This window comes from Desmodus rotundus, chromosome 3 (assembly GCF_022682495.2).
Source record: "Desmodus rotundus isolate HL8 chromosome 3, HLdesRot8A.1, whole genome shotgun sequence".
Lineage (NCBI taxonomy): Eukaryota > Metazoa > Chordata > Mammalia > Chiroptera > Phyllostomidae > Desmodus > Desmodus rotundus.
The window spans coordinates 188,684,028-188,697,005 of record NC_071389.1 but is presented as its reverse complement, the minus strand read 5'-3'; the positions used below and the strand labels follow the sequence as shown (position 1 = coordinate 188,697,005).

General features: G+C 51.3%; 1 protein-coding gene across 2 annotated transcripts in view; it reads right to left on the bottom strand.

Annotated features, from left to right (window-relative positions):
- Positions 1 to 341: 341 nt before the first annotated feature.
- The window catches only part of CHST11 (carbohydrate sulfotransferase 11), a 234,083-nt gene continuing 221,446 nt past the window's right edge, over positions 342 to 12,978 (bottom strand). For both annotated transcript variants that reach the window (XM_024579366.4, XM_024579367.4), the window contains exon 3: positions 342 to 1,774. In XM_024579366.4, coding sequence (XP_024435134.1) covers positions 920 to 1,774 — 855 coding nt within the window. In that variant the 3' untranslated portion in view covers positions 342 to 919. The remainder of the gene's footprint in view (positions 1,775 to 12,978) is intronic.

Here is a 12,978-nt window from a genome sequence, read left to right as displayed (position 1 = left end):
ACAGGTCAAACCACACGTTAAGTCTAAAATATCAGGGGGTTGCTAATTGCCAAGCTGGAGACTCTGTGACCACGTACAGCTTCCTGAGGGCTGAGACCACTGGCTTTGCTCAGGGCTCTCTGCAGGGCCAGGATGGGGTCCAGCACATAGTAGTTGCTCGATAAATACTTGCTGCCTATAAAGCAACAGCCACTTCACCTTCATCACAACTGGCACTGCCAGTTAAAAATTTATTTAGAAAAGCCTACTCTAGCAGACTACTAATTCTGGTGAAAAGAAAAAAAAAAAGCTACAATCAGCTCTCTTATCGGTTTAAACAAAAATTACATTTCTTTAGGGCAAGGGACTTTTGGGTTGATTGAAATCGGTTTGGAATTCATCCCTTGCAAAGGTGCCTCTTTCCATTTATTTCTAGCAGAATTTAAGCACAGTGGCATCAGTACACATCGCAACAGCTGTTATCACACAGTGAGTCTCTGAGCGGCAAGTGAGGACATTCACAGCCCCAAATGAGCCAGCGCAAATGCAGAATGAAACATGGATTCCTTACGCAGAGACACTAGAATCCTGCTGCCACAAAATGAAATCTATACAGAGACTATGTTTAAATAACTATAAATAATATTAATTAGGATTTATGGAATGCACACTTCATGGAATTCACCAGAACACAAGGAAACCTCTGAGACAGTGTTGCAGTATTCATGTCTAAAAACAGGGACGCCCACCCTACTCCCCCCCTGCCCAGGCAGCTCGTCCTTCCCTACTAAGGGCTTTAAATAATTCTCACTATGCTGCTCGCAGCATCACCCCCAAAGAAATATTAATTTACAAAATAACCCAATATTCATATAATTCTTTTGACAAATAAAAATCTTAAATTAAAAAGCACGATTCTCTCCCTCACCCCCCACCCCCTTTATTCCAATTTCAGGTAGCTTGGCACTGAGTAATTGAACATTAAAAAATCGAGTTTGTAGACTTCGTACAGCTGCATTTGGTGCTCTGAGCTGATGTTCTGGAAGAACTCTGTGGTCATTTCGTCAGTAGTTCTTGTGGACTTGGCGTAGGTGGGGAACTTCAGGTAGCTGCCCACTCCCGCCAGCTGCAGGACGTAATTAGAATCCTCCTCCAGCGTCTCGTACTTGCCCACGAGGTCATAGTGGATGTGGCACGGGTGGCAGAGGGAGTAGACGGTCTGCCAGTGTTCGTTGAAGGGCTCCTCGCGCTGCGTGTGCGGGTCGATGAGATAGGCCACGAACTCCTCGAACTTGACGTCGTCCCCTTTGCGCAGGGCCTCCTGGGTGGCGTTCTTCCGCTGGCGCTTGATGATCTTGGTGCCGTAGCGCTTGTGGAAGGACGTGTTGTACTTCTGGGTGAACTTGTTGCGGTAGGCCGACACCAGCCTCTCGAAGGGCTCGCGGACAAACAGGAACTTCATGTAGCTTTTCAAGCGGTGGTTGATTTCTGGGATGCTGTACTGGTTCAGGGTCTTCAGGTTGGCGGAGACATGCGCCTCGTTGGCTGGGATCTCCATGGGGTCGCTGTACTTCCCCCGCCCGGTGAGGACCATCATGAGCCGCTTCCAGTTGGTGCAGGCCACCTTGGGCACGTAGCAGTAGATGAGCTCGTGGTCCTCATCCACCACCAGGTGCTTCAGGTCGTTGGGCGTCAGCACGCGCCGCTTGCGGCTCACGGCGCTGTTGGCCCTGCACGTGTCTGTGACCTGGTCCCGCCTCATCTGGTGCAGGACCGCGGTGTTGGAGAGCTCCAGCTGCAGAGGGGACACAAGAGGAATAGCAATTCAATACTCGTGAAGGACATTTCCACTTGTCACATCCATAACCGCGATGGCCAATGCAGTCCACCAAGGCAGCAACGGACCCCTGAGCGGCCTACCTCCGCATTTCCTATTCTCCACCAGCTAGTTCTGCTCATTGTGCTCCACCCTTCCTTTGCAGAATAATAGAACGATCAACTCCATCACTTATCCGCCACCTGACACATGACTGGCATTTTACTAGAGCTACATATATATCGTTTTCCTTTTCCCTGTACAACAAATTTGAACCGTTGTGGATTTATTTAATAATACCAAGTACCTGCCATTGTGCCAGGCAATGTGCTGCCAGGCACTAGGGATACAGTCATAAAACATACAACGAGGTATGGAGTTTGCAATCTAGCTGGGAAGAAACAGGAAACAGGAGGCTCAGAGAGGTTAAGTTACTAGCTTGAGATCACAGAGCGAGCAACAGACAGAGTCAGTATTCAACTCAGGTCTGTACTATACCCTGACGCACAGCACTCCATCTTCTTGAGTGAAGTGGAAAGAAAGGATGGAGGTCTGGCATTTGTTTGCTCTATTTTAATGCAAGGGGAACCGTTGTTTCTATAAGTCTGTCATTGTGGACATCTGCTGCTTTTTGCTCCCTCTGGTACCAGTATGTCGATTTTCCTCTGCGAATCCACTCTCCATTCTCAGTTCCCTTTTCTCTCAAGCTGCTGAGCTGTGAGAATAGCACCTGGAGGCTGGGGACAGGGAGGAGGACTACAGTGCGGGGAGAGCTAGACTGGGAATGAAGGGAACAGAGCAGAAAGGTAGAGGGATGTATTCCCGGTGGCATCATCTGAACACCTAGGTCCATGTGTTGTTGAAACCAGACCCCCCCGCCTCCCCCACCCCACCGCCAACTCCTGGGCTTCAGTTACATTAGTTATTACATTTGCTTTGGTGCATAAGGTGGGTTGAGTCTGGATTATATCAACTGCAAACAAAATGTGCGGGTATTTGCATGTGCTGGCTTTGAGCTTTTCGTTTCTGCTTTATTCATCTATCCATTCAAACGTGTGCAGATCTACAATGCACACAGCCCTCTATTCGGCTCTGCTGGGAGATACAACCTCTTCCTAGGAGGGCTAACAGTCCAGGAGGCACCGCTGGCAGCCTCCATCAGGAAGGTGTATGTGCACCTCTGATTCAAGGAGCAAACGTTTCTCCCCAAAGGCCATTCACTTCCAGGCTGAACCAGTTCTCACAAACCACTGAGAATAGGAAAAAGGAGGCCACGCCACCTTGGAGTGCCTGCCTCTTGGTCTCCAACACCCAGAGACTTGCACGGGGTGGAGACATCCTATTGTTGCAGGCCAGCCCCAGGTCATGGAATTCAGTTAATATTTATTTTGAATAGGAAAACTCTGACTTTTGAATTCCCCATGTTCTCAGCAGATGTACTCGTCACCTTGAGAGGAACATTCATGCCATTTAGAACAACAACAACAAACTGTCCTAAAGGAAACAGAAGGACCAGGAAGGAAAAAGGGAACATCCATTTTGTCCATTTGAATCGGAGGCAATAAATTACTAAATAGGCAGAGAAACGGGGGGATCCCCCCACCGTCCCTGCCTTTTTTCTCAGCCCCTTTCACTTGGAGGCAATTCTCTGGCCTTCCCGATCCCCAGGGAGGTAACGTGTCATTCAGCAGTGCATTTGGGACCACAGTGGCATGAAAATGGGAACGATGCCACCGTATCACTTCACGTCCAGTCAGAGAGACCGAAAACAACTCCGCGGGCTTTGAGATGTGGCATTTGAGGTCTCTTTCCCTTCCCCTTCCCCCTTCCCCCTTCCCCACGGCGGCTGAGGTGGCAAACGGCACCCCAGTGGCAATGAGGCGTGCACTTTCCCTCCGGAGGACTCTGGGCCGTGGGGCAAGAGAACAAGCATGTTCTCAGTCGGGAGACATAATCGGGCCCCTTCCCAGAGGAGGACGTTCACCTGGGCCCTAGTGTTGAATGTTTTTTTAACAAACCATTTCAATTATTAATTTTTTTAATTTTAACTTTTTATTTTAAAATGATTTCAGACTAGTGTTGATTTAACTTACTATAAACATAGGTATACGTGTTCCGAAACAAATGTAAACATTTGAGGGGCGAACAACAGCCACCTGACGGGTGATGCTGTGTCACTGGGACTGAAGCCCTGCGTGAAACGTGTCGGGTGCTCACGGTGGCTCTGGGCAGATTCCCTGCCACACGCCTGAGGACTCCATTTCCCCACTGCGTTCCCACTTCTAGTCACCGTAACATGACACGACCTTCACTTGGCACGAACTCATCATTTATCTGTTTTTGTCTCTGCCCATTACTAATGAGCCCGAGACAATAAAAATGGGCGTGCACACAGCCACGAGGACCATCACGGACACACGCGCCGTGAGTTCACCTGCCAGCACTAGAAAGGTTGCCCGACAATCCAGAAATGCTTTAATTTCAAAATTTTATCACCAAAATAAACATACGAAATTTATACAATTCTCATACAGAACTCCAGATCACTGGGACTTACTTCTGTGGACCCGTGTGCCTTGATTTAAGAAACCTGGTTAAGGGGAGCCCTGGACAGGTGAGAGGAAGGGAGTAATTCCCCACCACCCTGCCAAAATGGGGCAGCAGAGATTTCTGATAGCAGCCCAGGCTGTTCCAGAAATCTCCACGTTTGTTGAATGACCAACAGCATGTAAGAAATCACAGGGAAACAGCGATTTCTAATCTTAAAAAAAAAAAAAATGCAAATCTGGTCATGCCACTTCCACACTGGTCCCCAAGCAGGGCTCACAGGAGCTTTTGTGACAGTAACAACTCTGCAGCAACGAACGAGTTCCCTGAATAGTAGGGGACTATCCAAGGGACCCACAGCAATGGGACAGCAGGAAGACAAGGGCGTGAAGAGGACTCGGCGAGGAAGAGCAGTTTGCTCCCTTATCACGGAAAGAGAACACCTGTCTTTTCAGCCATGTTTTACCAGTTTCACAAAGCAGAGGTTTGCTGATCTGAAAATTTTCCCAGAGCTGTGAGATCAATCTCTCTCTCCTCTCATCCTTTTCTATACTTCTTTCTCAACGGTATTTGAAGTGACTATAACAAAGGACATACGTGCAGTATAAAACTGAAATAGGGAAAAAGCAAATATACTAACTCAGAGGGCTGTGAATAAGGCTCTCCCTTGGTTGTGAGCTTCCTAGTAGCCCGGGCAAAAGGGGACAGGTGATTAAATCTTGTTTATGTGCTTGGAAAGGAGAAGCATTCCAAATGTTCGGGGGAAAGATGAACAAGATTTTAAGCAATGCAGGAATTCTGGTCAGGGAGAGAGATGGAGCATTCAGAGGGTAGCTCGCCCCAGCTGACTGAATACCAATGTTACGACGCACTACCACCAAAAGTTCACAGGACATTCGGCATTCACAGAATATTTTCATATACACCATCTCATTAAAGAACCTGCTGGAACTTCTCCAGAGCCTACTAAAAGAAGGCTTACATTTTTAACAGACCAGCCCATACTTCCAACCACATATCATTTTGGGAGGACTCACTACCACCAAGTACTAATACTTCGTGTTAGTGGTTCTCAACCGTCAGCATGCATGGACGCCACCTGGAGGGCTTGCTGAGATACAGTTTGCTGGGTGCCACCCGGAGTCTCTGATTTAGCAGGTCAGCAATTTGCATTCCTAGCAAGTTCCCAAGTGCACTAGTTGGCCTGGGCTACCACCACAAAATACCACACACACTGAGTGGCTTAAATAGCAGAAGTGGATTTTCTCACAGTTCTGGAGGTGTGGGCGGGGTTGGCCTCCTCGGGGCCTCTCTCCTTGGCTGGCCTACGTCCCCCTTCTTGCTGCCTTTTCACGAGGTTGTCCCTCCGCACACATTTGTGCCTGGTGTCTCTTTCTTCTTACAAGGACACTAGTCCTACTGGATTAGGGCCTGCCCAATTGGACTGAATTTAATCACCTCTTAAAAATGTCTTTTCTCTTTTATTGACTACAGAGAGGGAAAGGGAGGGAGAAAGAGAGGGAGAGCAACATCAATGTGAGAGAGAAACAGCAATCAGCTGCCTCCTACATGCGCCCCGACCAGAGACTGAACCCGCAACCCAGGCATGTGCCCTGGGTGGGAATCGAACCAGCGACCCTTTGGTTTGCAGGACAACACCCAACCAACTGAGCCACACTGGCCAGGGCTAATCACCCCTTTAAAGGCCATGTCTCCAAGTCCGGTTACATTCAAAGATACCAGGGGATGGGACTTCAGCATACGAACTTGGGGTTGCGGGGAGCCCACCCCACCAGGTGAGGCTGACACTGCCGGTGTGGGGACCCTGCTTTGAGGACCTCAGCATTACACTATGAGGAAATGACTAATGTAACATCTCGCACCCATCCACAGCTATTCTTAATCACAGAACACGAAATCCAGGCTCGTCGTCTGCTGCCGAGAGTCTCCTGGATCTGCCTCCAGCAGATCCCTCCAGCCTCCCAGCCTCGACTCCCTCCGCCTCCCTTTCATCTCCCAAAAGTATAAATTAGGTCAGAGCAAGGGCTGATTCTAGGAAACTGTGAACACGCGAAGTCTCTGGGCTGTGTCCTGCCTTCTCGTTTAGATGTCTATTTTTAATTTGGACATTTTAAAAAGGCATCTATAATTAGTTTAAGTACGAAAGTTAGGGAACTGTTTAAAAAAGTCTTTCAAACTTTACTGTGTTTCATCTTAAAAGGCAGAAGAGCTGGTCTCCCTTAAATTAAAACATCTTCTGTGGTGTTTACAACTTCTCTCAGACACCAGAACCCAAACCGAAGGAGGAGCAGCCTCCTGACAAGCAGCGGAAACCCAGAGACAAAGGTCAATTTGGAGGCATCGAGTGAGGGAGGCTTAGTGAGATCTGCCCTTAACATCCGGTAGTGTGGACCCGGCCTCAGTTTCCCCACTTGAAAATCCTAATGCAAAGCCCTCTCTCAGCTGCCTGGTCGTCACCCCGTGGATTTTAGAATTGGGCGGCAGGGGGAGAGGAGAACCTGATGGCCTGATTTGCTGTGATTCTGTTACATTTCTGTCTGGTCCAGAAATTCTTAGTCTCACAAAAAGACACGTCAGGAGGAATCACTGGGAACCCAGATCCTCGGCAGCCAGAGGCACACAGTAGGCATAGTGCACTGGCTGCCATTTATTGAGCACTTACTACGTTCCGGCCACTGTTCGTCCTCATGCTCTAGACATCATTAGCACTCTAAATAACATTAGTGTTCCCAACTTATGGATGGGAAGACTGAGGGGCAGGGAGAATACATAAGTCACTCAAGATCAGGGAGCTAGACACTGGGGCCCGGGTTCACATCCAGGCAGCCCGTGCTCCCGGACCACGCCCTGTGCATGGTCTGCAGCCCCCCAGGGCCCGCAGACCCACTGGGAGTCACTGGCTCTGGGACATCCATTGGAATCATGGGTCTCAACCCTGGCCGCTCACTGGGAATCACAGGGGAGCTCTGAACACCACTGGGGCCTGGGCCCACCTCAGAGATCTAATGGACTTGCTCGGGGCATGCTCAGCTTCCTGGGGATTCCCAAGCTGCCCCGGTGGGGACCACCACCTTCGAGGCTCTAAGGCCAGAAGCTATAAACTAAAGCATAGACTGGACTTCAGCAGTGACCTGTATGTGATCTTAGGCAAGTTTCACCTTCCTGGTCCCCAGATTTAAGGGACTTCCTACTCAGTAGGGCCAGAGGTCAAAGGTCTAGAGGGCCACCGTTCTCAGATGTCTTTGGGTGTGTCCATAGGGAACCACTGGGAATTACAGAATGCTTAAAATAAACTTTCATGTTTAGAAAAGAAAGGAGAAAAATACTAGGCCTTTATAGAAGTAGTCTGGTCTGAACCTGCAGCAAAACTTAAAGGCTCTAGGGAAGCCGTGATCCCACGTTAACGGACATGAACATGGCCAGGGAAATTGGTTTCTTAGGATTTGAACTTGTCACAAGGGAAACGCCTGTTTGATTGCAAGGATGGAACCTCTGCAGGAGCTTTTCCTGCCTTCCCAAAGCAAACGGAAGGAAAAGGTGCAATGGATGGGAAGCACTTTGAGCCCTAGAAGGTGAAGCAAGGGTGCAGGAGATGCTGGGTGACCAGGGGCTGGGTGCTGACCAGGCTCAGCTGACAAGGTGAGCTGAGGCTCACCGTGGGAGCTCTGTGGGCAGAAACAACGAGTGGAGGGTTCTTTCAGGCTTGTGGTCAAGGGACTTCTTTTGTATGCAGAGTTTAGATTTGATGACCTTGGTTAGGGACATGAACTCAAGTGTCCCCGGAGTCAGCTGGGGGTCCCCGGGCCACTCTAAGGCAGCAAGAGGCCACTGAAACCTCACCCACGTAGTCATGAGGGAATGGAGCCCTGGTCTGTCAAGATATTTCAATTTCTGGAGAGAAGCCAGTAAACCAGATTGTATGTGTAATCTCTGCATTCTTAAGTGTTAGCTACAATTAAAAAACACATTTTTGAAAAATGGCGTGGGCCAAACCCTACTTGTTGGGGCTGGGTTTGCCGGTGGGCCACCAGCTGGCGCCCTCCTCCAGACATGTGAGGGTAGGACAGCCAGGAGGAGGGGGCGCCTCCTGGAGCCCGCAGCCCAGCTGCCTCGCTCAGTGCTCAGTTAACAGGACCAGTAGGCAGTGTGCGGAGGGGAGTTGGGTGGAACTGGGTGGACTGCAGGAGTTCCAGAATGAGACCGGGAAAGCTAACAGTCAGCAGTAGTTGTTGAGAGACACCAGCGGAATCTCAGCTCTCCCCATCCCCTTCCCTGCTTCAGCTTTCTTTGTAACACTTGCCTCCTTCTAACACTTACATGCTTACATCACAACTCACATGCTTATTCTATGTGTCTGCCTTCTAGGATGGAAACTCGGAGAGGGCAGGTAGTTCCCCTGTTTTGTTCACTCCTGTGTTCCCCAGTCCCGGCACATGCTAGACACTTAAGGCTTTGTCGAATGGATGAAGGCACGTGGGGATGAATGACTTGGGGATGGCAGGGATTTTAAAGGCCACCAAGTGGCTGATGAGGCTGCGTGGGCTTCCTGCCGCCCACCCCTGCAGCCCCACCCCATCTTCTCAAGGAGGGTTTCTGGCACCAATCCTGCAGCTGTGCAAGAGATTCAGCGTCAGCCCAGCAGCCAGAGGCCAAGGGAGAGGCAGCTGGGCTCTCGGCCTTGGGTAGAAATGGGCTCTGGGTGGCTGCAACAGCCTTTGATGAGAGAAACTGGTACTTTCCACCCGTCTGGTAAGGCCAGGCAGCAGCAGGAGGGGAATCGTGAGAAGGTGCAGGCGCCAAGGGCCGGCCCGGGAGGGTTTGGCGTGGGGGTGCCTGCTGCCAGGGCGCCCCCCCCCCCCCCCCCTGCAGCCCAGCCAGGTGCAGCGAGAAGGCCTCATTTCCATCTCAGATCAGCTGTTTGGGCTTCCGGAGGCCTGAGCAGGGTGCGGAAGGGGCACAGGAATAGGAATGGGGTGGCTGCCAAGCTGGACTGGCTTCCGATGAATGGTGGCCCGGAACAGGGACAATGGTGGGGAAGGGACACTGCTCCCACGCTGCGCTCGAGAGGCTGGGTTTCCTGGGAAATCGGAAGTTAGAGGGCGGGCAGAATGCGCACCTGCTGACTGATGCTGACTGCTGGCAGGAGGGCGGGGAGGAGGGTTCCATCGCGCAGACTCAGGGCCAACAGCGTCCGCCCGTAGGAGCCACCCACAGGGCAACGCTGTTCGGGGGCAGGACGTTATGACTCCCCCCAGCTTCTCCGTCTGCTCTCTCCCTCCTCGGACTAACCAGCTCTGTGGACTCTCTTCCTGATCCTCTTCCCAGACTCACCAGAATGTTCTACTACTCATATTTTGTCCAAATCCCTTGACCTCTTCAGTCTTAGTTTCCCCATCTGCAAAATGGGGACAATTACAGTGCCTACGTCTCTGGGTCGTTTTGAGGATTCAGTGAGAGCCCGTAAGGAAAGCACCAGTGTGGTGCTGGCACACAGCGGGCACTCAGTAACCAGCCATTCTCTTCATCGTCGTCAATATTTGAGGGCTGCTTCAGACGTGGCCGGCAGTTAGTGAGCACGCTGCTCTGTCCCGTAGCAATTCTCAATCTCAGTGTACGTAAGAATCACAGGGGACTTTGGTAAACTGTGAATTCCAACTGTGCGAAATAGGTACTCCGAGAAACCCTGACTCGGTGGGTCCAGCCGCCCTAGGCACCCGCTCTTGACCACCACCCTGGCGTGGTCCTGCAAGGCTGGGGGTCCTGGGTCCCATTTTGAGAACGGCTGATGGAGCACTGTTTTCACATGAGCAGGTTCTGCAGTTAATATCAAACACGTTTGTCACCTGTGCAGAACGCCTGGCTTCGGCGATTCGATATCTCGCCGACGTAGGAGACGGAGAGACCCAAATGGGGGCAACTTGGATTGGCAGCCATTTAACAAGTTGACAGTCTAAGAGCAGTTTTCCGGACACGTAGAGATTAGCTGTTAATACGTATCAGCAGACCGTCCAGTATGCATGCACTTTCCAAGTAAACTATGGATTGAGAGACACCCAAAAAGGTCAACAGACTTCTTAATCGAGTAGCATGTTTTAACAGTATCTCATTCCTCTACCGTGTAAAAGGTACGCGTGAGCCACTCTCTTGGGTTTTCGTTCTGCGTGTTGTGTGTTTCCTTCTGTCGCAAACAGGAGACACTGAGCCAGCTCTGAGGATGGGGCCCCAAACCCTCCCCCCACCCCTTCCCAGGAGGCTACTCCTCCCCACCCACCACAATCACTGACACACCTCGGGCCCGACAGAGCCACTTCCACCACTTTGACCCCTTTGTCTCAAGCTGCTCCACCCTGATCGCAGTTATATTGCCGTGAACGACGTGAGTTTACCTCCTTCCCTCCTCCAGGCGTCAGGACAGGTCCTGGGCATCTCTGTATCCCAAGTGCCAGGCACTCAGTGCTCAGTACTTAGAAAAGGGTGAACAACTTTGTGCCTACAGCGCTGGCTGGTGTGGCTTAGTGGGTTGAGCATCATCCTGCAAACCGAAAGGTCACTGTTTCGATTCCCAGTCAGGGCACATGCCTGGGTTCCAGGACAGGTTCCTGGTTGGTGACGTGTGAGAAGAACTGATCAGTGTTTCTCTCGCACCTTGATGATAAATAAAAGTGTTTAAAAAAAAAAAAAAGCATATCCCCTGGCCTGCAGCTGCTCTTCACACATAGGCAGCTAAAAATCACAGTTAAAGATTCTCTCCCATGAGGAAAAATGGAGGTCTTCTTCATTTTGAGCCCCTTCCATCAAGGGGCAGAGTGGCTTGGCAGGCTGGCGTTAAAATCTGGCTCCACCACCTACTGGCTGTGGACCTTGGGCAAGTTACTTAACACAGGCCTCAGTATTCTCACCTGTAAAACGGGCACACAGCACAGCACTGACCTCCTAAGCTTCTATGTCAGGGGTGTCAAACTCATTTTCACTGGGGGCCACATCAGCCTCGCAGTTGCCTTCAAAGGGCCGAATGTAATTTTAGGACTGTATAAATGTAACTACTCCTTGACTAGGGGCAAGGAGCTCAGTGCTGCTGCCAGGTAGAAACAAGGTGCTGGGCGGGATAAAACAAGGTGGAGGGTGGGATTCGGCCCACGGGCCTCATGTTTGCAACCTGTGTTCTATGTGATGGTGAAAATAGCTTCCTTTATGATCAACGCACTGGGGGTGTGCAGGTGATGGCCCCCAAGGCATCGCCCATCTTGTATTCAGGCGGATGTGGTGATGAGGTCACGAAGAAATCCTTTGCATTCACCTTCCTTTACTAGACCTCTGCCCTAAGGGCCCGTCAACAAGGAGGGAGAATGGCTGATGTCAGGCTGATGTCACTTGTCCTTCCACTTCCCCTGCCTGCCCAGGGCAGAGGCCAAATAGTGGTGCTCAGGGTGGAGGGGGAGAGGAAGCCCGGGCCCGCGCGTGCCCACATGGCAGGCTCCTGAGTGACGTGACAGGGTTCTGACACCTGGCCTCTGCCAGGCAGGCACGCGGTTGTCCCTAGCCTCCAGCTGACCCAGCCACAGCCTGCAGGTCCTGAGTTGCCCCTTGGTGGGATTTGGATGGTTCAGCTCGCCCCTTCCCCACTGCCCAACAGGTCACTGACGTCCAAGCCCTGTTCTCCATCCCTGGCAGGGACACCGAAACCTGGCAGCTGCCACACTTAGGCTTTAATCGTCAGCAAGGTGCTGGGGCGGGGGTAGTAGGAGGAGGCTAATGCAAAGCGAGATAAGGTTTGTCTTCAGGGAGCAGTCCCCCATTCGAACAGGCCCCAGATGAGGAAAGGAAAGCATTACAATGCAGTCAGTGTGGCAGGTGACAGGTGCTAACACAGGGATTGGGAATACCTGGTGTCAGACTCCCAGACCTATTACCTGCTAGCCCAGCGGTCTGGGGCTTTCTTAACCTCCTCAAGTCTCTGTTTTCCCATCTGCAAAATGGGCAGCCCTTGCCTCACAGATGGCGAAAAGATCAGGTGAGTTACATTATTCACTCCAGCATGTTAAGCGCTCAGTAACCTGGGAGCTCAGTATCTATCTCACAAGGTGGGTGTGCAGATGGCGTGAGATCAGCGTGCAAGCAACGCCCTTTCTTGGTGGGGAATAATTTCCCCAAAAAGTGTTCTTGCGAGGCTGGAGAGGCCAGGAGTTGTGAGCTGGGCAAGAGAAGCAGGGGGTGGGGAGGAGGAATAGAAGTGCAGATGCAGTGGTAAGGAGACCAGGGCACCTCTGGGTCGGGCTTGGTGGCTTATCTCACAGGAGCTGTGTACCCAAAGTGACAGGGACAGGCCGATCTGCTGAAGCTGAACAAGCCACTGGAGGCCACGGTGGGCTGAGGCACCCCACATGCCAGGCCTTCCAGAAAGGAAGCTTCACAGACATAATTACACCATGGGGCAAGGAGGGCCGCTGGGAATCTTTTTTTATACACTAAGTGGCATTCTCTGAGCCAAAGCGATGAACAGAGAGGTTCAGAACAGAGGGCCTGGGGGAAGGGAGCTGCATTTCATGAACGCATCTGCTTCCTGCGGTGATTGAATCCTTCCTCGGAGGCCCTTCAGCTCCAGGGAACAAAGGCAC